This window comes from Erpetoichthys calabaricus, chromosome 1, assembly GCF_900747795.2.
Source record: "Erpetoichthys calabaricus chromosome 1, fErpCal1.3, whole genome shotgun sequence".
Classification (NCBI taxonomy): Eukaryota; Metazoa; Chordata; class Cladistia; order Polypteriformes; family Polypteridae; genus Erpetoichthys; species Erpetoichthys calabaricus.
The window spans coordinates 31,599,979-31,626,630 of NC_041394.2; the positions used below are offsets into that span (position 1 = coordinate 31,599,979).

The 26,652-nt window shown below is 39.6% G+C and overlaps 1 protein-coding gene and 1 long non-coding RNA gene across 5 annotated transcripts in view; both read left to right on the forward strand.

The window, feature by feature from the left end:
• Window positions 1-26,652, forward strand: part of LOC127525901 (uncharacterized) — a 508,475-nt gene that overhangs the window by 292,175 nt on the left and 189,648 nt on the right. The gene's annotated exons all lie outside the window — the stretch shown is intronic.
• Window positions 9,792-26,652, forward strand: part of spint2 (serine peptidase inhibitor, Kunitz type, 2) — a 43,144-nt gene continuing 26,283 nt past the window's right edge. For 2 of the 4 annotated variants that reach the window (XM_028797344.2, XM_028797345.2), the window contains exons 1-2: window positions 9,793-10,473; window positions 24,863-25,033. In XM_028797344.2, the coding sequence (XP_028653177.1) occupies window positions 10,131-10,473; window positions 24,863-25,033 (514 nt within the window). In that variant the 5' untranslated portion in view covers window positions 9,793-10,130. Of the gene's footprint in view, window positions 10,474-24,862; window positions 25,034-26,652 lie in introns of all 4 variants that reach the window. The other 2 variants (XM_051918890.1, XM_028797352.2) reach the window with 2 other exon arrangements.

Here is a 26,652-nt window from a genome sequence, read left to right on the forward strand (position 1 = left end):
ATGGTGGATAACAGCACTGTTTTAGAAGCTCTCAGACATTGACAGAGGTCAATTTATTGGCACATACAGTATACATATGACAAGTTTAGAAACTGAACAAGAAACTGGATGAAATGACTTCACTGTGCAACGTATAACACCAGTGAGTAACTAAAGAGCCAGACACTCACAGACCTGGGACAGCACTATCTAAAAGGATGACAGACTGGAAAGAATGATACATACACTGAATAGCAATTACACACCACTGTGCAACAAAGATGCAAATACATTCTGCACTACTGTTAAGTGTCACAAATCAGAACTTTAGCTGCTGTCCATGTGACAATAACATGCGCAGGAAAGAAGAAGGGCTTTGTCATGGTTTGGGGAGATATATTTTTTAATGTGCTTTATATAGACACAGTTACTGCATATGTGCTAAGCCACAAGGTGGAGGATGTCTGACATCACACACATTTACATTTAAGTACAGCTCCACTATATGTTACATAGTACTACACTGCAATGCAGAACCACAAATATTTCTATGCAGTTGCGGCTGGTGAAAATAATTTGGGTGGGGGCACAGTTTTTAGGGGGAACAAACAGAAACATCACTAATCTATTATATAGTGCCTTTCATGTCTATCTGTCTATCTATCTGGTCATTTCACATGCTCTCATGGTCATCATCATAATGTCAATGCACATCTTCGCCTGTCCAGTACCAGAACCATAAGACAAATCCAGGCTAAAATGTATTATACCCTTACCACCTTGCTGCCCAATCTGATGCTGGCTTTCCCATTTCTACTGTGCTTGAAAACATCAGTCCATGACATCCACAGTCCCCTTATTCTTCCCATAACTTGCCCTATAGATGTGGAAAGGAACAGGTGCACCTGCCACCCAAATGTTATACTACACCTGTCTCTAAATTGCTCAGTCCTCTGCCAACTTGCCCAGTTCCCTGTTCTGCTAAAACTCACACCATAATGTCCACACCCCCACCTCCATAATCTTGCAATAATGTGCACTTCTGTCTGTCCTATAACACATTCATAGCATAAGTCCAATACACATCTTATTCTGCCTCTGCTAATAGGGTGCCCAGTCCTTGGCCATTTCCACTGAATTACATAAATCCACATCATACAATCACTAGTCCTCTGTTTTTTCTCAAGTCCTGTATCCAAATTTATCATTTAGCACACCAACAGAGTCATTCCCACCCTAATTTTATTGTACACTTGCTGCCAGTCTGCCCAGTCCTATTCAAGTTTGACAGGCTTACCTCACCTTATTCTGCATTTATGACCAGGAAACATATCTTTCCTTGAACATAAATTTTGCCCTCTTTTCCTTCAGGCCAGGTTAGGTCAGGTTGGGAAGCATACATTAGTACAGTGAGCTGTCACACCCACCACACAACAAAATAGCTCAGGATTACGGTTGGCAACTCTCCAGGCAGACACGCGGTCCAGTCCCACACTCCAGAAATAACCATCTATCTGCCAAAGCCAGGTGTTACGTGGGTGTCACCTTGGCCTGGTCAACAATGAGGATCCTGCAAGCCGGCAGCCGTAACTGACACTCCCTCACAATGCAGGTAATGTGCCTCATTCAAGAATCCGTGAGCAACCGCTTACTCGACACAAATTTGAACTAGCGGTACTCAAGGATTTTCTGAAGCGACACAATACTGGAGGAGTCCAGTCTTTGTCCCAGGTCACTGGATAGAGTCCATGTCTCGCAACTGTACAGCAAAACAGGATGCATCAGAACTCTATAAGAATTGGTCCTTCATCATTTTGTAGAGATATCAGAAGTGCCACACACCCCTATCCAGCGACCTCATGACCCCCCATGCTCTCCCAATCCATCTACTGACATCACAGGAAGAGTCACCAGAGACGTGAATGTTGCTGCCTTTCAATGAGGTTGACACTCTCTCTGCAGACAAACACACTACTGATGGCTGTGTCCAAAAGGTCATTAACGGCCTGGATCTTGGCTTTTATCCAGGACACTCACAAGCCGAGACACTCAGACTCCTCACTCAGTCTCTTGAGAGAACCGATCAGAGCCTCCATTGAGTCTGTGAAGATCACAGCATCATTGGCAAAGTAAAGATCAGTGAAATTCTCTTCACCAACTAATGGCCCACATCCACTGGACTCCACAACCCTGTCCAACACCCAGTCCATGCAAGCATTGAACAGAGTAGGAGCAAGAACACACACCCCGACGAACCCCAGAATCAATTGGTAAAAACACAGTGGTTCTGCATCCACTATACACAGCAGTCACAGTGCCGCTGTACAGGCTGGCCATGATATCCAGAAACTTCAGGGAGATCCCGTGAAATTTCAGGATGTCCTGTAGGGCAGCTTGATCAATTGACTCAAATAGATTACAATAATTGACAAAGGCTGCAAAGAAACTTTCCCGATATTTGCGTTTGTGCGCAATGAAAACCTTCAGTTTCCAGTATGTGGTCAATAGTAGACTTCTTAGGCGTAAAATCAGACTGCTCTGACTGCTGGTAGGCGAGCAGGTGATCACTGATCCTATTGAGAATGACCTTAGCAAGAACTTACCCGGCACAGACAGCAATGTTAGCCCTTGCTATCCAGGACCGTGGACCCAGAGATGTCCAACATTTCAGCCTGGAGATCAGCTTTAAACAGCTGATTAAAGTAACCAGCCCAACGAGTCACAATTTCAGCATCATCCGTAAGGACCTTTCCATCACAGATTCGGATGAGTGTAACACTTCAATTCCTCTGTAAGCATGACATGGGTCACTAGATGACAAATGGTGCATCACTTGCTCACAGATTCCTCTAACAAATGCCTCCTTATCTGCCCTTGGAGCTCTCTCTCGCAGCCGTCCTTCTCAGTTCCCAGTATAGACCGGAGTTGCCATCAAGCCATGTGCTGAGACTTATCTTGATGATATCCAGGGTGCCCTCTGAGATGAAATATTTCCTGGGCACATTGGTAACACCAACACAACCCTCAGCAACCTTCAGTGTCTTGTCACGGAAGGTTTCACACATTATATTAGCATCGAAGGTCAGACCCAAATCTGTAAGTTCCTCACACAGACTGTGTGCAAACTCATTAGAAACAGCCAGATCTTGGATTCTGGCCAGGTTCAGCCTCATCCTCCTAGTAGGTGGTAACCTACTTGACCTAAGCGGGATCTTTAGGGTAGCAACGACAAGTCTGTGGTCAGAATTCACAAACTGAGTATTTCTTTACACCCTGTAGTTCTGTAAGAGCCTCAAGTGTCTGCCCATGAGGATGTAATTGATCTCCTTCACCGCCCCACCAGTATTGGAGTACCAAGGCCAACGATGTGGCTCAAGACACTGGAACCAAGAGCCAGTGATCTACCATTTGCAAAGTCAATGAACATGGAGCTACTTTCACCATGGTTGGCATACCCATGGGGACTGACACAATCCTCACAGCCAGCTCTGTCGTGCCAGTGGTCACACTGAAGTCACTCATGATCAGAGAAGTGTTAACCTGTTGGCACCCATCACCCACTGAGCGAAGCTGTTAATAAAATATTTCCCTCACCTAGACATTAGTCACCGCAATTGGAGCATACACTGAGATAACAGATAAGGCACACAGAGAGTGCTTTAATCTGAGTCTCACAATATGCTCTCGTTGAAACGAGTGATGAGCCGATCCACCACAGCAACAGCTACTCCTTGAGTATGACAGCCATCAGAGCGACCAGATCAACAAAAGGTGTAACCACCTACAGAGATCTGGCTAGTCCCAGGTCTGCGCACCTCAGAGAGTGCAGCCATTGAAATGTGGAATCTACGAAGATGATCATCATGCCAGAGAGACAAGACATTCCACCCAACTACCTGGATGGGCCACCTCAAATTGGGACCCAAGTGCTGCCATGAAGTGGGCAATGTCTCAGCACCACAACAGTTCTGATTTCCAACAGGCTTGACCCTATTGGCACACTGGCAGCTTTTATTCTTCTGGGAATGAGGCTCCCGAGGGCTTTCCCACATCCCCTTCATAGTGTGAGCAGCTTTTCTGTGGGTGGTTGCAGCAGAGCTACTCCCATGAAGAGCAGAAAGGAGTCCTGTCTGTCATTTCAGAGCTGTGTGAAGTTTTTATGGTGGATGGAGTGAGAATCCTGCCACTAACCTTCAAGGTTTCCCTGCTGGTGAGCACAAATGCTGGGCAGATGGACTCAACCAGCCAGGAGACACATCTGAAGTGCTCTAACATGGTAATCACATAGGTGCTTTGATTCCAGCTTATCCAGGTAGACCTATCATCCTCAGACAGGTCTCAATCACTGGCAGAGCATGTGTGAGAAAAAGTCAGTGTGTAAGCTTGTCCTTGATCACTTGCTAGCTGCTGAATTATTAAGTCAGGTTGGTCCACTCCAAGCTCCTTTACCTTTTTTTTTTCTTCTACTAAACAATTTATGAAGGGGAGTTTCATTAAAGAAATAACTGATTTTTCTTTGATTTCTGAATTTCCACTTGAAGTTGCCATCTCCATAAAGACTCACTCGCTCAACTGCAGTTATGTTAATGGCAGGTGTGCTGTGAGCCATTGACATGAACATCCAATCACATTATAGTTAAAAAAAACTCAAAACAATATTAATTCACTGCAAATAAATGCGGGAGTGTCCGGGATGCAGAGAGCTGCACTGCACCAGTCTCTATGGATAAATAAATTCATGCAGTAAAGCAACAAGTGGGTAAGGATGACTGAAGATTCTCATTAATCACCTTAGGCTATGAATGGGTCTCTCTAATAGTGCCTTAAATTGGTTTCAATCTCAGACAACAGGTACAAAATTCTTGGTTAGTTGCAGAGATTGTAGTTCAGGGTTCCATGATATTGCATATGGTGTACCACATAGATCTATTCTGGGTCAACTGTTATTTTTAATCTACATTCTTCCTTTAGGTCAGATTATCTCAAAACAAAAGTGGCCTAATTTATATCACCACGTGTAGAATTCACACTAAAACATTGCATACGGATAAACCTGGAAATCTATGTATGCACAAAAAAGTCCCTGATGCATAAAACTGTGTGTATGCCAAGTTCCATGCACTTCCCCTTTATAAATCCCAATGAATGCGAATTTTAACGCACATGCATGCGCCTACAGAACCACCCTCCTCCCAGAATTTTGCATATTTGAATACGCAAATAAGTATAAACAGTTCCTTCCATTCAGTGTTTTGTTAAAAGATAATGGCAAAAACAATTGGAAAAGGGAACAATTTCAGCGAATGCAAAGTGGAGGCAAGGAAAAATGTACTATTTGTTGGCTTAAGCAGCAGTATAAACAACAAAAGGAAGTTGATGGAGTGATACAGCGGGGCAGAGACACTCAAAAGTTCAAGTTCATCTTCAGATGCTGGCTGCTCACACACCTCTGCCTTGGAAACTGCTGGGCAACCAATTGGCTGGGTGCTGATGGATCCTGTTCTCGAGTCACAAAATGCAGTAGTGGATGCTGTAAGAGATGTGGGTAATGAACTAAGGAATATGAGGGCTGTACTGTGTGATACTGACCGCAAATTAAATGAATTGGTTAAAAAATATATGCTGCATCTGACTACCTGTTTTTATATTTTGCTATATACATTCAACTGAAGTTGTAACACTATCCGATTTGGCTGATCATTTGGTGGGTTAGGAAAGCCATGATTGTAATGGAAATGCTTTCTATTTACATGAGCAAATTAATTCTCTGAAGGCACCTTTGTAGTGTAGCGTCAACCCCAAGCACCACAACGGATAGATTCTCTGCTCTTTACATGGCTCTTTGAGGTGACTTGCTATCCTTAAAAGGACTGCTTGCCTTTTGCCACACAAGTTGGAAAAAGCACTCGCGACTGTGCAGATTTACCATTTTTAAAGGCTCTCCTGCTTTAGATGATGTAATGCCAGCTCATTCTATTAGTGATTCATCCCTGGCTGATGTAACTTCTCCAGAGCCGTTGCAATAGCAATGTGCGTGCAGTTGACTGTTCCGATTACATTTGGAAAACTGGACATTGCTGTGAATTGAGCTTTGATGTTTCCCAGTTCAACCACACTGTAAGGAAATCTTATATATATATGTATGACAAATGGATAATACCATCCCATACAGCTGGCATGGCGTGACTCAGTGACAATTGTGAAATACCTGATCATCAGCAAGTTCACGTAGAAAAGCTCCTGTGGCTAAAAACCCGAGAGTGGACAGAACTTGCAAAGGAGCAGGTACATCACAAGTCCTCGAAGCCTGCCTTTGTAAAGCTGGCGCCAGTTCAGCATACAGCTCCAAGAGAATAGCACTTGGAAATCGAAATCAACTTAGAAGTCAGTCATCATCATCTATAAATATGCACCCTCTTCTAATTCTTCCATTTGCAATGTCTATAACAACACTAAAGCAGTTATGGTAGTTGGAATAGTTTGGCCCTTCCATGCAACATTGTATTGTAACAGAACTGAATTTGTAAACAATATGCAATTAATTTAGGTGTATTTGATAAATCCTGTGTCATGAATGTGAATTTGAAACAGAAAGGGAAACCACACAGAAACACTAGCACTGCTTTGACACTCCAAAACTGAACAGAAAAGTGCGTATACATGGTGTGTGGCTTTATGCAAAGTTTAGTGAGCATGGAAATGAGTGTATATACAACATTTTTGTGCATATGCATGGTTCATACATGAGGCACAACGTAATTTATCACATTTATGGAGTTGACATGCAGATTTACTTACTGTATCGACGGCAGCTGAAGCTCTTTGGCCTATGATTCAATCTCTAACTTGCCTTTCAGAATAGATGAATAGTAATTTCCTCAAGATAAACAAGAAACAAAATGGAAATCCTAGTTGTTGGCAGATATAAAAAGTGAAGTTCTTAGAAATAAAATTGATTATTTGGCAGTACAAGTCAAGGTGTAATTAGTCATATGAAAAAGTTTGGGAACCCCTCTTAATTCTTTGGATTTTTGTTTATTGGCTGAGTTTTCAAAGTAGCAACTTCCTTTTAATATATGACATGCCTTATGGAAACAGTAGTATGTCAGCAGTGACATTAAGTTTATTGGATTAGCAGAAAATATGCAATATGCATCATAATAAAATTAGACAGGTGCATAACTTTTGGCACCCCAACAGAGATATTACATCAATAATTAGTTGAGCCTCCTTTTGCAAATATAATTGCACTCATATTTGATGAGTGTCTGGATTCTGGATGGAGGTATTTTTGACCATTCTTCCATACAAAATCTCTCCAGTTCAGTTCAATTTGATGGCTGCTGAGCATGGACAGCCTGCTTCAAATCGTCCCATAGATTTTCGATGATATCCAACTCAGGGGACTGTGACGGCCATTCCAGAACATTGTACTTCTCCCTCTGCATGAATGCCTTTGTAGATTTCGAACTGTGTTTTGGGTCATTGTCTTGTTGGAATATCCAACCCCTGCGTAACCAACTTTGTGACTGATGCTTGAAAATTATCCTGAAGAATTTGTTGATATTGGGTTGAATTCATCCGACCCTCGACTTAACAAGGGCCCCAGTCCCTGAACTAGCCACACAGCCCCATAGGATGATGGAACCTCCACCAAATTTGACAGTAGGTAGCAGGTGCTATTCTTGAAATGCGGTGTTCTTCTTCCGCCATGCAAAGCGCTTTTTGTTATGACCAAATAACTCAATTTTTGTCTCATCAGTCCAAAGCACTTTGTTCCAAAATGAATCTGGCTTGTCTAAATGAGCATTTGCATACAACAAGCGACTCTGTTTATGGCGTGAGTGCAGAAAGGGCTTCTTTCTCATTACTCTGCCATACAGATGTTCTTTTTGCAAATCGTGCTGAATTGTAGAACGATGTACAGATACACCATCTGCAGCAAGATGTTGTTGCAGGTCTTTGGAGGTGAACTGTGGATTGTCTGTAACCATTCTCACAATTCTGCGCATATGCCGCTCCTGTATTTCTCTTGGCCTGCCAGACCTGGGTTTAACAGCAAACTGTGCCTGTGGCCTTCCATTTCCTGATTCCATTCCTTACAGTTGAAACGGACAGTTTAAACCTCTGAGATGGCTTTTTGTAGCATTCTCCTAAACCATGAGACTGAACAATCTTTGTTTTCACATCTTTTGAGAGTTGCTTTGAGGATGCCATGCTGTCACTCTTCAGAGTAGAGTCAAAGGGAAGCACAACTTGCAATTGACCAGCTTAAATACCTTTATATCTCATGATTGGACACACCTGTCTATGAAGTTCAAGGTTTAACAAGCTAATCCAACCAATTTGGTGTTGCAAGTAATCAGCATTGAGCAGTGACATGCATTCAAATCAGCAAAATTACAAGGGTACCCACATTTTTGCACAGCCAGTTTTCACATTTGATTTAACTTCATTCAACTAAATACTGCTTCACTAAAAATCTTTGTTTGGAAAACACCCCAATACTCAGATGTTCCTAGGAAATAAAAGACATACCACTGTTATCTTTTTGGTTGAAAGTAAACTATTATGCAGGTTGAGAGGGGTTCTCAAACTTTTTCATATGACTGTATGAACTCTAACCTAAAGTTCAAATTGTGTATTAACAATATTACTAGGTCTATGTTTTTACATTTAAGGAACACTGAAGAAGTTAGACCTCTTATAACATAAATTAGTGAACACTTTTGTTTTTAGCCAAATATATTACTGTAATGCATTTTATGGGCTTCATTGAAAACAGGGCAGCCATACACTGCTGTGTTTACCAGATTAGCCCTTCAGAAAATCACAACTACTGAGTGATCAGGAAGATTCTTAAATTTGAATCCAGTAAAACACATATAAGAAAATGCTGAAATATGTCTGGATTCTACCCTTTTTACAGCCTCAGCTAAGACATAATTAATCAGGATGGCACCCAACAATAAGGTATCCAGGCTCTCATTGATTCAAAACCACATTTCTTCAACTGTGCCATTCTGATAATTATAAACATACAGCTTATAGAATGAACCTTGCATATGCAATTACTTGCTGAAATATGATGTATTCTTCATGTTGCAGAGTGTATATTAAGTGAATCCAGTAAAACACATATAAGAAAATGCTGAAATATGTCTGGATTCTACCCTTTGCTCAGCCCCAGCTAAGATATAATTAATCAGAAATAGTGAACAAGAACAGAATGTCATCCAACAATAAAGTATCCAGCCCCTCATTGATTCAAAACCACATTTTCTTCAAGTGTGCCATTCTGATAGTTATAAACATACAGCTTATATAATGTATAAACCCGTCTCTGAGACTTGCGTATAGAATTATTTGCTGGAATATGATGAATTTTTCATGTTGCTGAGTGTATATTAAGTGGATCCAGTTATTTTCTAAACATAGGTACTAAAAGGGAGGAAGAGGGCAAAATATGTGCCATCCAATACACACACAACAAACAAACACACATATTTGATATTTCCATAGAAAAAAATAAATAGTGAGAAAGTGAAAGCTTCAGACATGTGGATTCCACTTAAATTCAAACCGAAATCTTTACAGCCTTGAAGGTCACTCCTCAGAAGGAGAGACTTTCACTATATAAAACATAACACGATTATCCTCAGTAAATAGAAGGTGTCACATCCTCTCCCCTTTCTAATGATTACCTTTGTTCTCTCCATTTCGTGCCCCACCTGGTAAGTCCAGTTTCGAGCAATGACAATGCCGTGCACAAGCCCCGCCCCCATAAAGATTCTCACCTGTGGCGGGCGCGTGACGCAGGTGTGGCCACGAGGAAGTAAGAAATACCGGTGAGAACGACCCTCTCGCTTTAAAGCGCGGATCGTTTTTCTTTCGTCGTAGTTGTTCTAGCATTTACAGTGATATAGACGCTCGAATTAAATGTACTGTAGGTAGGAAAAACGTGATATTCCAACATTCCTTATTTAAAAAGGAACCTTGTTGTCTTGCAGTTGTCTCTACGCAACGTCAGAGGAGGAAGTGCAGAGCCGGCAGTTCAAGTCTGACCAGTTCGTTCAGGTTTCGACCTAGAAAGCCATAGGAGATCCGATACAGCACCCTTAAACACAAGACTTTCAGTATAGTCGATCGTTATGGCGCAGTTGCCCCTTCTGGTGCTGGTTCTGGTTTTCTCAGCGTGCGGGCTTCGGGCCAGCCTTTTAAAAGGTTTTCCGGAATGTAACAGTTGGTTCGAAGAGATTCTTGAATACACGGTTGACCCCCAGTCGTTTGCTAACGGCGCCAATGCTGCGCAGGTAAACTCGGCTGAAGAGTGCCAGAACATCTGCTGTACCACCAAAGAATGTGACCTGGCCGTCGTAGAGAACAACGGCCAAGGCCTTCAGTGTCATTTGGTCAACTGTGCTGAGAACGGCGTCGACGGTTCCTGCTTACTGGCAAGTCATCCTAACTTCAACAGCTATCGCCGACATGCAGGTAAGCAGCACTTAGGTAGTGCAACGGGGGCTGAAAAACGGGGATGTTGAATCACATTTCTGATTCTTAAAACCACCTTCTACACCTTCTTTCGACACACGTGAAAAACCTCGAAGCCTAGAAGTCCCAACCCCCCCTCCAAATCGTTATCGAATTATTATTTTGCTGAGCGGGCAACGCTACCCGGTTGACTTACTGGCGGTGCCTCGCATTATGTTTTTATAACTACATTTTTGTCAGTGCTTATAAGAGTTCAAGTCCGTGTCTGTGTGTTTAGGAATTGTGCAGGTCTTTAATTTTACAAGAAGTGATTACTGACTTTTGTTTGTGTGAACCTTAAGGAGCAATGACTCGCCAGTGTTCGGACGTCGCAGTTTGTTAAACTTCCATCCATCCATTTTCCAACCCGCTGAATCCGAACACAGGGTCACGGGGGTCTGCTGGAGCCAATCCCAGCCAACACAGGGCACAAGGCAGGGAACCAATCCTGGGCAGGGTGCCAACCCACCACAGTGTTTGTTAAACTTTCGCGGTGTAATTACTGTTCATATTCTGCATAAGTGGTGTTTTTGCTTTTGAATTTCGCTGTTGTGGTTCATACCACACGTGCAGATGTAATTGGTGTTTTCCTGGCTCTTTTTGAAAACCTTTTAACTTTATTTTTTTTTCTTTAAGAAAATTTCATTGAATACAATCAATCTTTTATACAGCAAATGACTTCCTAGTCAATCTGGTGGGGGGAGCTAACAAAAGCAGCATCAAAAAAGACAAACCCTAACAAAACAGAATTCAGTCCCCACCCAAAAACTATTTAATGAATCCACCTTATGGGAGGCCATCTTGGCAGTATGGGTTGGAAGAGGCAAACCAGTTCTACACTATTATAGTACTAGGGTGTTGTACCGTGTTAGCCATAATGATTACATCTTGCCTGAAGAAGGGGCCTGAGTTGCCTCGAAAGCTTGCATATTGTGATCTTTTTAGTTAGCCAATAAAAGGTGTTGTTTTGCTTGGCTTTTGTCTACACTATTATATAATAAAAAAAAAAAAAAAAAGCCAAAGTGGAAACTTTTTCAGTTTAAGACCGTAACAAATTTAACAGATAGGAGACCATTCAGTTCATCAAGTCTGTCATTTAACACCTGAGATGTTCTAGTATCTCATCCAAATACTAATTAAAGGTGGTTAAGGTTTCTACTCCAACTACATGGTTGGACTTTATCAAAGGCTTTTTGAAAGTCCAAGTATATTGTGTTGTATGCTTCTGGTTAATTGCAGTTACATGTTCAAAAATGTAATATTAGTTTGGCAAGATCTACCCTTTTTAAACCCTTGATTAGATATTTTTCTAATGTTAGTTTCCATAATTGTGCAGAGTACTGAAGTACAACTTCCTGGTCTGTAATACCAGGATCCATTTTGTCACCTTTCTTGAAGACTGGGGCCACATTTATAACATTTCAGTACCTTTCCTTTTTCAGGGAACTGCTCAAATACACCTAATAAGGGTTTATCAATATTGTTAATTTCTTTCAGTACAATTGGTAAAATCCAATCGGGTCTATCTATAGTTTGGGGTTCTATCTGACTCTCTTTTAACATCTATGAACTCGGAACTTGTTTTTACTTGTTTGCACTTATGCATAGGATTTTCTGTTCTTTCTTAGGAAATACTTGTGAAGTATTTGTTCAGTTCATTTTTTACCTTCTCTCTATTTCAGTGATTATTTTCTTAATCTGTTGTATCCTGCTAGATCTACTAGACATTAAAGGTTTCTGGTTTGTCCACAAAATAGGAAGTTTTCAAAGCCCAGAGAACCAATGTCATATTCAAATAACCCTTTTCAGAATAAAATGGCTCTTTGAGGAATGACACAACCCAGTAAAGTTCTGTTAAGGAACCAGTATATTTAAGGGTGTAGACAGCATGCTAATTCTCACTTTTCACACCTGCTGTTGCAACTACCAGGTAAATGTAGAGAAGCCGTTCCGGAAAAACGCTTTTTATCCATATGGGAGGTCAGTATTTTTTGACGGCTATTTATTTAAGATGGGAAATACTGAGATTCCAGTCTTACTGGTTGTGTGGATGTGTTTTGTTATTGGGAAAAGTTGCTTTGAGCACCCCTCCCTAGCCTTCCAATGTCCCCTGATTGATAAGTGACCAATTAGGCTTGGGTATGCCCTGTACCTCCGTATGCCATATCATTCATTAAATTTCAACTGATGGATTTTTGTCAAAGGAGTGAAAGAGAAGCTAACTGCAAACATTTTATAGTGTTGCCAATATATGAGAATATTCACATTGCTGCTTGCAGTTAATGTTTAAGCAGAAAGACCGTGCAAGTCTCTATATAAATATGTAGTTATTGTAAAGCCTTTGGAAAGATGTGACCAAGAAGTTAATGTACTTTAAACCATATGGCTAAGTTCTTGTCTCAAACAGTATGAAGTTGCTTAAACTGTATGTGCTACAACTCTTAAACTTGTACTAAACTAACATGACATTCATTATAGAATGCAACTTCCATCCATTTCCCAAACCTGCTTTATTGTGAGGAAGCTGGATGCAATTCCGGGAAGCATAATGTGAAAGGCAGTATATGTTGTTTTATGCTTGGCTTATGTTTTTATGCCATGGTCCATTACAAGATCTGGATGGAGCCGGGGAGTCCGGCTCTGATCTGGAGAGCTGCAGGTTTTCATTCTAACTATTTTCTTAATTAGTGAGCAGTTTTTGCTGCTAATTTCCTACTGTTGCCTTAATTTTAAGTGACTTGCTTTTTAAGACTGATACCTTGATTTTTTTTTTTCTTTCCCCTCCTTTAATTACCAAGTATTTTCTGATAGGGTCATTAAACGTTTCACATTAGACTTAATCCTGAGGAGGACTTTTAAAAGTTCATATTCGGAACATTAAGTACAGGGTTTTTTTTATCACCAATCATAAACTTCGTGGACACAATCTGATAAACAGTCTGTTGATCCCAGATGGTGTACCATAAATCAGTTATGTACAACATTGAGGCTGCTGTCTGTAGAGAGAGATGCTTATTCAACATCTGCCCCACTGTTTTTACATTCAATGGATATACAGCTGCTTTGGATGATAATTTGATTGTTTTATACGGTTGAGAATAATTAAAAGAAGCCTCTGGGACTAGACGTAACCTGAATATTTTTACCTTTCAGAGTCTATTTTTAAATGCTTTTTGGTAAACTAGAATATCTGTTAGCTTGGATGAAGATGTCGATGTTAAATTGATTACATGGTGTACTTGTCTAGAATAGAAACAAATACAGTACTTGACTTTCATATATTTAGTTATAATCAAAACTAATTTTGTTTAGAGGCTTTCATGCATGCTTTCCTTTAGGTTATTCCAAGGTGATTTCAACTGGGAAGCTGTTTTGGCAGTGTCCATTTGAAAATGCTTTTAAAATGTGGGAGTCCTTAAAATTTTTTTTTTTAATTTTTTTTTTTTTATATAATCGGAATTACATATTTCTACTCCTTAAATAAGGATGTAATGTCAATTAGTCCACAGATTACATTAGAATGTGTCAATGTGTTTGACCATGGCTGCAGATCGATCTCTCTCTCTCTCTCTCTCTCTCTCTCTTTTTCAGGTTGCTTTAGCCCAACATTTTGTGAAAGGCAGAATACTATCCTGGATTGAATGCTAGTTTATCACACACTGCAGTCCCTCACATATAGTGTGTTTAGTCTATTTAGTTACAACAAGTCCTCTGAAGTGTACACACTAGGAGTTGGTCTATATGTATTTACATGGTAACCAGTGACTGTTGATTGCCTGGGTTGAAGTTCCCTCTGGTTTCCTGCAAGGCTACTGTATGATCAAGTTTGGAATTTGTGTTCTAAAATCTGTGTAGGTTTTTTATTTTTTTTTCCCTGTGGATTTTTGGCACACCAGTGAATGTTTTTTCTTAGTACTAGGATTATTTTGACACCAAAATGTTTTTTTGAAAATCGGGTAGTCTGCAATGAACAAGTACAGGTGCTACTTTTCTGCAGCATTATTTCCTTTTGCCCACTCACCTGTCATTCAGGGCAAATTTTTGTTAAATTTTCATCATACAGGCCAAATATGCATATACTGATAATATTGAAAGTGTTGATGTGGTCAAAATATTCGTTTCATGTGTAATGAATGTACGTATTTAATTACACCTGAGCATGTTGTGGCCGCTTCTCAGGGTATTTTTTTTCTATGTATCGTAAAGAGTCTTAAGAACATTAACTCAAAAATAAATACTGAACCCAAATGACACTTGTCATAGTTGGCTTTCCTTTTTTGGGGGGGGGGGGGGGGGGGGTGCAAAATCACTTCAGTAGTAATGCCTTATAGCTGGCAGTTATTCTAACATTTGGTTGTCGGCTATTGAGGGAGTGGTCAAATATACGTATAGCTTACGATCAAGTGAGAAGAACTGAACAAATGTTAGGCACACATTTAGTTTAGTACCAATGCTTCTACATATATAGGCAGAATGACCAAGCAGAAATGTAATTTCTACTGCCATCACAGTGCCAATTTCTGAAAGGGGTTTGCATGCTCTACTTGTGCATTTGTGGGCTGACCAATATTAGTGAGTGTGTTTAGCTGCATTATTAACAATGAATACTACAAAAGTCAGTAACACTTCTCAATTAACAAAACACATTTAGTCCTTCATTTGCTATGAAGTAAAAAAAAATCCATCCCTAGGGTATGAACATTGGCCACTATACCACCACATCACTGTGTTTACACTATACCACCACATCACTGTGTTTACACTATACCACCACATCACTGTGTTTACACTATACCACCACATCACTGTGTTTACACTATACCACCACATCACTGTGTTTAATACTATCAAATAACTGAATTAAAAATGGACACCTTCAAAGACTTCTGTTACTAAATTGCATGCAGCATACTCTTTTCTGCTTGACTGTGTTATGCACTGCAGGGGAACAGCATACCATCCACCACATTTGTTTGTGTTATACCCAGAGCAGCCGTGATAAGCACTGGCTCCCTGTGACCCTAAACTGAAGATATTAAATTTACTCCCCTGCATGGATTTATGTTTACAAATAGAATGTCTAACAGTTTTCACCCGAGTACACTCTATGCATTTGCTTAATTTGTTTCTCACTAGCTGTCCCTGGACAAACGGATCACATGCTTGCTGCTGTTGCCACAACTTTGTGCAGGCAAGTTTATTGTGAATTAACGCTATGAAGTTTTTTTTTGTGCCAGAAATAAGCATTATAAATATTATAAACACAATATCAAATCACCTATTTACTTAGACACCCATGTGTAATCCTAATATTCTTCATAGAAAATTCAGAACTGTCCTCCAGGCATCCTGTGCTGTAGAACAGGTTGAACCCAATATCTGCACTTACAACTCCTCTTCAGTGTTGTGATTGCCAAGATTGAAAGCACTTAAAAAAAAAAAAAAAAAAAAAAAAAAAAAAAAAAAAACCACACAGAAGACATTCTGTAGGCACACCACCACCAGAACAACTCAACCTACAAAATGGGGAAAGGAAATAATGTCAAACATTTTCCCTGAAAACGCTTCTTAAACTCCGGAAAACTGCTTGAAAAATGGCAAACAAATGTTGAAAATTTAGAATGCTCAAGTGTGAAATTGTCCCTAATTTGGAGTACTAGGGTGTTGTACCGTGTTAGCCATTATGAATGTAGAGAAAAGCCAAGCAAAATGACACCTTTTATTGGCTAACTAAAAAGATTACAATATGCAAGTTGCCTCGAAAGCTTGCATATTGTAATCTTTTTAGTTAGCCAATAAAAGGTGTCATTTTGTTTGGTTATCAATTAACCAAATTAGGGAAAAGCCAATCTTAGTGAATGTGTTTCTGTACTCCTACCCCATTTTGGAGTTATATTCCACCCACTGCTGCAAGGTCCTGGGGGTAAATTAACTATGTAGTAAATTTGAGAAGACTATTTCTAAGGCTTAAAAAGAGCAATCTGAAAAATAAAGCTATGTTGCCATTTTCTAGATAGCATGATAATACCAGTGATTTCTTGTTAAACCTGCCTGAAACAGCACTGGTATGCGTTGAGTTGCTTTTTCAAGCCTATCTTTAAATAAAGTTTGGATTTTTCTCATTCCACTGTATACCATTAAAATACTGTTTGTTGTCCTAAAATAGTATTGACCTTCCCTATAATTAAGCTAAATCATCCTTTTACCTCTCGCCACTAAGGCTGGCCAGTGTGTCTTAGTTTAAATAAGCAGCCTGAAGCTGGTAGTCAGAGTGGACTAGCCAGATACATAATTTTGTCCTGTTTCTTAATTTGTTGGACTGCTGGACCTTTAATTGCAGGAGTGGCTGTGTTTTCACTAGAATCTCCTCTGAATCACTGTAATTTTTGCCCATTAAATTGTAGACAATAAGGGGTGTGTGTGTTCTTCCCATTAGATGTGACTGCTTGGTTAATTATTGCTTAGAGCAAATGCCATTCAAGCAACATGACATTCATAACATATTAAAAAGCAGAAGTAGCTCTTAAGGTTGCAGAGTTGGGTAAACCACTGCATACTGTGCTGTTTGTACATATTTAAATGAAGCCATGCACTTTTTTTTTTTTTTTTTTTTTTTGCAGTAAATATGGTATAGTCTTGATAGATGTGATTGGCTAACATATTGTGTTTTAAAAACCGGACTCCCTTGGAGTTCTACCAGCCCCAAGCCAGTTATTTAATCTACTTTAGATTTAGGATTACGTATTTATTTCAAAAACCATAGTATGAATTCTAATTCTCTTTGAATGTTAAGTATAGAAAAATGTTTGTATCCTGGGACTGAGCACCGAGATCTAAAGAACTCTGTTTAGACGGAGATGGCCGTCAAACACCTTAAGCAGAATCTGTTGGTGTAAAAAATGATTAGGAGACAACCCCCTTCCCCCTTATGTTAATAAAGAAGGTGATTTATTACCACACTGTTTAGAGATGGTTATTAAATTTATGGTCTTGAGTATGTCAATTTTAATGGTAGATTCTAATTTTGGCTTTGTGTATGATGAATGTGCTTGAATGGACCTATAATGCTGTCAAGGGCTAGTTCTTCCTTTTCCCTGGTGTTCAAAGAATAAACTCTTCTCTGTAATTGCATGAATTTGAGAATGTTACATTACTAGTAAATTCTTTAACATAGTCCAGATATCCTTTATGGACCTAGTTCTTGTTTTCAAATCTGGTTCAATGTGAGCCTCTACTGGAATAAGTAGGCTTGGATAATGTTGACTTTCTGCTGCTACTTTATTTGCCATAGTGTCAGCTGTTTTGACTTTAAAGGTCATTCTTATGTTTCAATCTTTACATTGCTTGACGACTGAGTTTTTCATGGATTTGTTAGAGGGAGTGCTTGTAATAAGTCCAGGATATGTAGTTTCAATATTTAGCAGTATGAAGGCTGTTTAGTGGTTTGGTGTTTGACTTCATCTGCTCAAGTTACCAATTCACTCCTCACCTGTAACTGTTTATGGCCGAGAAGTGTAGGTAAGTTAAAATTGAAGTAAGTAGTTCAATTATACAAAATACATGTAAATAAAAAATCTCTTGGAAGTACTTTGGGGTGCCCTTTGCTACGTAAGGATCCTTAGTTAAGTTGTCTGCTAGTTAAATATGCAGTGCTGAAAGTTGCATCTCATCATGATTTTTAGGATATAGAGGGATTTTTGCTAATTATGGCTGTGAGATGAAGGGTATGGACTGGATAGGTTTTATTACTTTTAATTATTCACTTTTCAGTCTCATTATCCTTTAAATGACCATTTTTTACAACTGAATGTCTCATGCCTCTCAGGCATGGCCTTACATTATCATGACAAACAAATGATCTCATCTGTTAGTTTCGGTCTGGGGGGGCAGGGGAAGTAGTTGCAGAGTATTGCTTGTCGGACTGCAAATGGGAGGTGTGAAGGGGACACTAAAATGATCAGTTAATGGCAGCCTGCCCAAAACTTAGTTAGTCTCGTCAAAGTAGTAAGTGGCATATGGGATTAGTGTGTGATTACTGTGTGAGCCTTTCTGCTTGATTTAGTGTATTTCTAATTTATGGTGTGGAATATTATGGGTCTGAATGATTACTGTCCAGTTGTTCTTGCCTTTTGGTTTTAAAAAAAAAAAAAAAAAAAGAGAAAAAAAAAATGCTTGTGCTGTCATACAGCAGCAGCATTTTTCTTGCCTATCTGGATCCTGTGTTGTCCGTTTACTAGCCAAATAGGTGGTTGCTGCATCACAGACCCTTCACACTGATCTTCATCACCTAGATAGTTAGAATGTGTGTTGGGATGCTATTAATTGCTTATGACTCGGCTTTTAATACCATTATCCCTTCCATACAGGTTACAAAGCTTAGAACTATGGCTGCACAATGCCATCTTTAACAGGATATCTAACTTTTTAACAGGCATAGTTCAGCAAGTTGGAATTTGCAGTAAAGCATCACCACTGACACAGAACAATCATGGTCCACATGACCTGCTTTTTTGAGCTCAAAAATTGTTCATACTTTTCACTTGTCAGTATAGTCAGATTGACTCTAATCCTATAATTTGCTGATGACACCAGTCATCTGTCATGAAAGACAATGAGACTGCATACAGGAGACTAACAATCTGGCTAACTAGCGTCACACCAACAACCACACCTTGAACATAAACTAAAGAAATGGTTTTAGACTTTAGGAGTGGGGAGGTGAACCAGTCACAAATCTGCATTGATAGAGCAGACAATAATCACCCCTCACTGTACTTTACTATTGACTGTAAAATTCAGTTGCTTATTGCTCCACTTGCAGGCTAGGTTAACTAGTTGACTTAGTTAGTTAATCCTTAGCTGGTAATTTACCTTGAGACTCTGTGCTCTCTACACTCTTCCCCATTCAATCCTAAACTACTTTGAGCCTTTCTATAGACAGAAACTGTTTTAATCCTTGTTGAGGATTTGTTTTGTAAAGTATCCTCTATCACATGGGTGTTGACCATTATGGTGGACTTATTCAACTTCTAATTTTAGAAGGCCACTCTGCATATTTTTTCAGGTAGTTACAATAAAAAATCTTCAATTAATGAATATAAGGTCTGAAAAAACAAGTTTATCCTATATAGATAACTCCTTCTATCTTTATTGCTAGAGCTGTAGTGAAATTGCTTTGATTTTTAAACTCAATCAGGTTAAATGTCTCAAAATGAATTGGAGGCAGTGATTGGATTTTTTTAAGCAAATAGCTTAAACAGTCATTCTCACTGCTTAGTGTTTGCTGACTAGGAATGAGTGGATTTAATATTTGTCGCCTATGTATTTCCAGTAAAGTTTCATTGAATTATTTTCTCTTCTAGGTTTTAAACACTAGAGGCACATCTCTTATTTTTCCTTTTTTATGTGTTTCTAAGTTTGACCTTGTATACCTTTTTTATTAGAAACTTGTTTTCTCAAATCTCCAAGGCAACATCATTACTAGTATATGAAAATGAATTGAAAGCATTCATAGCATCTGCTTGTTGATGCCTTGGACTGGTCAGGAGGATATTCTAGCTTTCAGTGTGCTACTGGTGGTTTGGGTAGTAGAAATGGTAATAAATTTTAAAGCTTTATTGGGTCATCATTGCTACATGTACACTGAAAATAAGTTTTGAAATTATTTGCCATGTACTAATCATAATTCAGCATGTCACCACTCTCCAGGGATTGTGATTAGCAAGTATAACAACCTTACCTTAAATTTTGTGTTCCTTACTTGACAAGTGTTATGAGGTTGTACCTAATCTACCTGCAACAAATTATATAAACCAGATATGGTAAGGCATTCTGTTCCTTAATGATTCCTCAAAGTATAACCTAGAAGCTAAATACTATTAACATGACCCGTAACTTGACAAAACGAGGTTGAGAGAATGTTCATTGTTTTTTTGCATGAATCTTTAGTCCATCCCTGTAGCTCACGTGTTTGTTTTCAAGCGTGTTTTGTACATGATGTTTTATGCCCTGGAGAAATACCATCATTTGTCTCATGGGTGGGGATAGGGCAGGTGGCTTTTCTAGACTGACTGGTTGTACTTGCTTATTGCTTGTCACCAGATATCTTTGTCTATTTAAAAGATTGAGTGTTGAGAAGAACACCATGCACAAAACTTTCGTTTTGTTAGGTTTCCTGCTTTGTGGGCTATGTTGCAGTGGTTACTTGGCCCTTGCCTCAGGGGATGTGATTGGCTGTGTTGCAGGTCTCCATGAGTGATCAAGCAGTTGACTTACATTTCTTCGCAGTGCCACAATCTATATATCAAGTAGAAAATTTCAAGAGAGATTTCACTAGACTAGAATTATCAATGGTTTTTGCTTAAGTAAATGTCAGTTTGATTTATCCAGCCCTTTCTGAACCTGCTTAAAGCAAGGGTTTAAATTGTACAAGGCAGGCAAGGTACCAAGGTATGGCAGTACATAAGGGTGCACACTGCTTACATTTTGCCATTTTTAGAATTACCGGTGTTCCGGATTCCAAATCGGTGGTTGGAAGCCATAGTCATTGAAGTAGTGGTCTCAACAGTCTTGTCCCAGCATATATTATTGGGGGGGAAGGATTTCAAATTTGCTGACAAAGAAGCTCCAAAGGACGCATGGCTTTTTCTTCAGTACTTTCCAAGGAAAGGAAGTTTACAAAGGCAAAATAGAAAACGCTCTGAGTGAAACTTGTGTCCTGAACCATTTTTTTTTTTTTTTTTTTTTTATTTTTTATTTTTTTTTATTTAAATGGATTTTCCTTCCCATGGCCACCTTCCTCCAATGACCAATGCCCCCACCATCCCTACTACATCAACTTCTGCCACTTCAAACAGCCAGTAACAAGTTCACAACTATCATTCCGCTGTTGTGGAAAACATCCTGAATGCCTCCTGTTACAAAGGCGACAGGTGTCTCTTCACCTAATGACTACAGATCAGTGACACTTGTCTCATCATGAAAACCTTTTGAGAGTGGTCCTGGACTTAAGTCTTCTTGTGGAGGATAAGCCTTGTGGAGAAGATAATCATATTCTCCTATGAATAAAGCTTGCAGCAGTTTGAGGATTTTTTTTTTTCTACTCCAGTGTCAATATATTCCTGCCACCTCTGTTAAGAGGTCAGCTCAGGGGTATGCAGGTGGATGAGCGAATGTTGCCCTGGGTAATGCAAGTCTAAGAAACTGCAATTTTCCTGACAATCCATCTCTGACACTGTTGTGAGCAATACTGGAACACCACCAGGAACAGTCATATCTCCTTTACTTTGTAAACCTCAGACTACAAATATAACACCAGGGGCCTCATGTATAAACGGTGCGTACGCACAGAAATGTTGCGTACGAACCTTTCCACGCTCAAATCGCGACGTATAAAACCTAAACTTGCCGTAAAGCCACGCACATTTCCACGGTAACTCATTCCTTGGCGTACGCAATTTATCCGCCCGGTTTTGCAGACTGGCGGCACCCAGTGTCAAAGCAGTGCTACTGTTCCTGTGTGATCACCTTTCTTTCTTAAATCCACATTCCTGGCGCGGCTTTATAAATACACTGAAATTAACTGCATATTGTTTATTAGTGTAATGCATCTGATTGTAATTAACCTGTAGCAATACAATGGTCCAGGGAATAGCCATAGTATTCCAAATACCATAACTGCTTTAGCGTTGTAACTCACTGCATCTTCTTTCAGCTGATCCCGTTAAGGGTTGCCACAGCAGATCATCTTTTTCCATATTACTCTCACTGCACCACTCGGAGTATTTATATCACTGTATCTGAGTGGGAAATCACAGCAGCAGCTGATTGGAAAGAGAAATATCGGTACACAGCATGAAGCAAATGCTGCCTGAGCCACAGCAAACGCTTTAGTCCCTGTACGGACTTCGCGGTTTAGAAACAGTTTCATCCCAAGAACTCTAAAGGCACTAAATCAGTCCATCAAGTGCTCCTTGTAGAACTGTTTGTACTTATAATATAAGTACAATTACCCCACTGTAAACTTGCACTACAGTTATAATATTGCACAACCTGCGCCACTTTATAAAGCGCGTATTTACATGTGATGACGGTATTCATTTCTAAGACGAAATGCAGCAAAACATGTTGATTATATTATACAGATAAAACTAACTTCATTTAAATAATCTGTATTGTTAATAATTAAACATGTGAGGACACGGTGCCGCAGCGCTAGCTAGTTCAGTAATTGTTCCTGCCTTGCGCTGTATTCTTGCTGGTGCTGACGCGACACTGGAAAGATAGATGGATATAATAATTAAACATGTACTACGAAGATATTTCAATGTTCCTTAAAAGTTTTGAAGAATCGAAGTTCTAAGCTTACAGATGGCTTCACGTCTATTACATAGCTTATTGTGTGGCGATTGAGTTTTTGGAGAAAGAAAAGTAAGGACAGGAATTGGAGGTTAGTACGTTTGAAAGAGACAGTACTGCTGTGATAAATTATTTCATTGAAGGTTGCGCATGGCGCAGCAAGCCTCTTGCGTGAGACATGAACAAGCACTGCGCCACCGTGTTCCCATGTTTAATAACATGCTTTCATTCCTATCATCATGAAAAAGATATCGCGTATACATCTCAGTATTTTAATTATTCAGAGAGCTGTAATATCACGAATGTAATGGATTATGTGTCCTGTCGGAGAAAGAGAAAGCCCGTTTAAAAAGCAGGTAGTGATTCACACACAGAGCACATGGAAGATCAAATACAGAACAAAGCATTTAACATGCCACTTTAGTTACAATGGGATTTGAGAAACTAGTAAATTAAACGATTTTAAGATTGTTTATGATGTTCTACTTTAATGGCAAAATAAACTACGTGATTAAAGTGGAAATTTCGAGATTAAAGTTGACATTTCGTGCTTTTTTCCCCACTGTATGCCTTTTTTTTGTCTGTACCCTAATAAGCTTTCATATGACACTCAGATGGTGGGCTACGACTCGCTTTTTCACGGCGACTTTGATATGTGACTTCTTTTTTATTTCGGGCACTGTGTGACTTTGTGAAGTTGAGCCTTCGAGTTTCTCAGACACTCTGTCACTCGATCAACTTTCTTTTATTGATTATACCACTGTTTAAACCAACAAATAGTAAGTTTTTCCTTTGCATCCACTTGGTATTCGCTGAAATTCTTATATTTTCTCCCGTGCTTTTCCCATTGTCTTTTCACAGAAGGCTATTTATATTGATTTGCATATTCAAAGAGGCGTAATTCTGGGAGGAGTTGGGGCGGGACAGAAGGCGCGTGCACGTGCGTTACTTTTCACGCAAATCGGGATTTATGTAGTGGAAGAACGTGAAAGTATGCGTGCGCACAGATTCCTGCATCTGGATTTTTCTGTGCGTACGCACAATCCCGCTTTTGTGCTTACGCTATGTTATAGTGTGAGTTCTACGCACGGCGTTATACATGAGGCCCCAGGTCTTTTTCTGCATTTTTCTGCCCTTATGGGGTGTATTTATAAGGGGATGAGACAGAGTATAGGAGTCAGGTGGATAACTTTGTTTCTTGGTGCAGAAACAATTGTCTGCATCTTAACGTTCTCAAAACCAAGGAGTAGGTTGTTTTTTCACTGCACCAAAGAGGCTGTATGCTTGTTCACTAATCTGGAAGTGAATGTCGAGCTGGTTCACTCTACAAGTATATGGGGTCCCCAACAGTGACAGGCTGGACTTGTCTTAGACTGCAAACTATAAGAAAGGACAGAGCAGAGTCCTAACCCGACAACCCAGCCCCAACACACAATTTCTCCCCAAAACCCCCCCCCCCCCCCCCCCCCCCCCCTTAGGAGACAGCATCCTGTTAATGTGGGTATTGACATCCTTCACATTTTGTAAAAATCTGTAATGGACAGTCGCCCTCCCTTTTCCTTTCTATTATCTGTTGGGCTGGTAACATCATTTCACAATTAGCAAACTAATTAAATGGACAAGCTTAGTTATGTGACACACTCTGGACCCCCTGGAGGTAGTAGCAAAGGAGAGGAAAAAAAAAAGCTAAATGGAGTGCAATTATGAACAGTGCTGCACATCCTTTCCCTGACAACACTGAGGATTTTCAGCCAATGATTTATTCTGCTGAGGTATGTCAAGCACTGCTGGGGCTGCTTTATACCAATAGCAATATGCCTGCATAATGCCTTACTGACTGTCTTCCAATTCTGTTCTATATGTTCAGTGTTCCCTTTTCACAAGTCAACCTACCTTTGGGTTGTGAATAGTGGATTTAATTTAGGCTTGTCTGTGTAAAGTGTACTGAATATTGTTTTTACAGTCAATTTTTTTTTTTTTTTCCTAATTTCAGCCGATTGCATAGCACCACCTGCGGTGGGCCCCTGTCGGGCTTCATTTCCTCGTTTTTTCTTTAATTCCACCAGCCAGTCCTGCCAGCTTTTTATATACGGTGGTTGTCCAGGAAATGATAACAACTATTTGAGTATGGAGGACTGTCAGAGCTTCTGTGGCCAAGGCACAGGTGAGTTGAATTATTCTGGGTGTTGGTGCTGATGGGTGTGCTTGGGGCTGAGCTATGGGGCTGGTGGAGGGTAGAGAACATTTGGCATGGAGTTACTCAAGAAGTAGAAATGTGGGAGATGGGAGTGATCTTTTAAGGACGTCTTTCCAGCTGAATTGGAGAGGGTTTGTTTGATTTTTACTTTTTTCAGAAAATCGCATGGGTAAGGCCTAAAATAAAATGTTTGTTAGAATCCCTCCTTTACATTTCACAGTGAACTAAAGTGTTTTAAAATCTGTAGATTACACAGCATTGCCTTATCATAATGGATCTCCATGGTTTACATTTGAGAGTTTTTAGGACCATCTGCTTGGACAATTGATGCCAAAATCAGTGATACTTTATTTTGTGGAATAATTGGGAAATTGTCAAGCTTCAGCCAGTTCTGTGACTGGATATATCCAGTTAATAAAATATATTTGTGCCAGTATGTAAAATACATGCTTTGTTTGAAAATATGAAGGTAAAGTCTTGGCAGTGGTGTTTTTTTTTAAATATATAACGTTCATGTACTAATTGGGCCTGAGATGAAATGAGTCTTGTTTAGATCAAGGTACAGGTCAGCTATATTATGTCTTGATGTGCTATACAAAATGTGGAATGTAGGCATAATGTAGTTACTTTCCCATTAAAGTGACTGAGGTGAGTTTTGCACCTCGGTTTCAGACTATTTATGAATGGCTTTAGTGGCATCCAAATATTTACTAGAAAAACAATGAAAACCAAATCCATTTTGATGCGATTCTTATGGCAGGTATGGTCTTAGTATTTGCTAGCAATTAGTGTCCGTTGTACACCCACTGTGCTTGGTTACAAGTTGGGGTTCATTGTGTGCCTACTTTGTTTGAAATACACAGTCCTCTCTAGAGCCCTAATTCCACTTCGTTGTTACAAGAGTGTCTGTGCTGCAAAAGCTAATAAAACACGACTGATACTCTGAGGAAAAGTGCACAGGCCTTATGCAATCCCTTTTAGTCACTGGTGTATTAGTGGCTGTCTTAAAGTTGTCAGTCCTACCCCGGTATAGTCCTGTAATCTTACCACATCTCCCTGCTCTGATTACTTTGACTTTTCAGTATATGGATTGCAATAAAATGTTAACTTCATGATTTAGGCTGAATGGTGGGTTCAGAACCAATTGGTATGCTTCATTTGTGTGTTGTCCTTGAATGTTTCTTGCTGTTTGTGACATACTGTACATACTGGCTAGCTTTTTGAAGCAGTTCGTCATAAAAATAACACTTCCTCCTAACCCCATCCTGCATGAATGATTGCTCTAATGCACTTGGTTGCGGTTGCAATAAAGAAAATTGAAATGAAAGCATGCGGAAAGTATGTGTACAGTATATTGTGGAGAAACAGATGACAGTTGGTTCAGGAAAGACATACCATGTAAATGTGTTTTCACACACAGTCCATTTGCTTTGTACGAAATCCCCAGTATTGATTACTTAATTTCAATGTTCAGTTAGTTTGGTTGTGTTTTTACACAGCAAACTTTCAAACAAATCAGAAGTTAACAATGAAAGCCCTTTGGGTGTGTTGTGAACTTCCTTCATTAGGCAGAAACAGATTTTTCA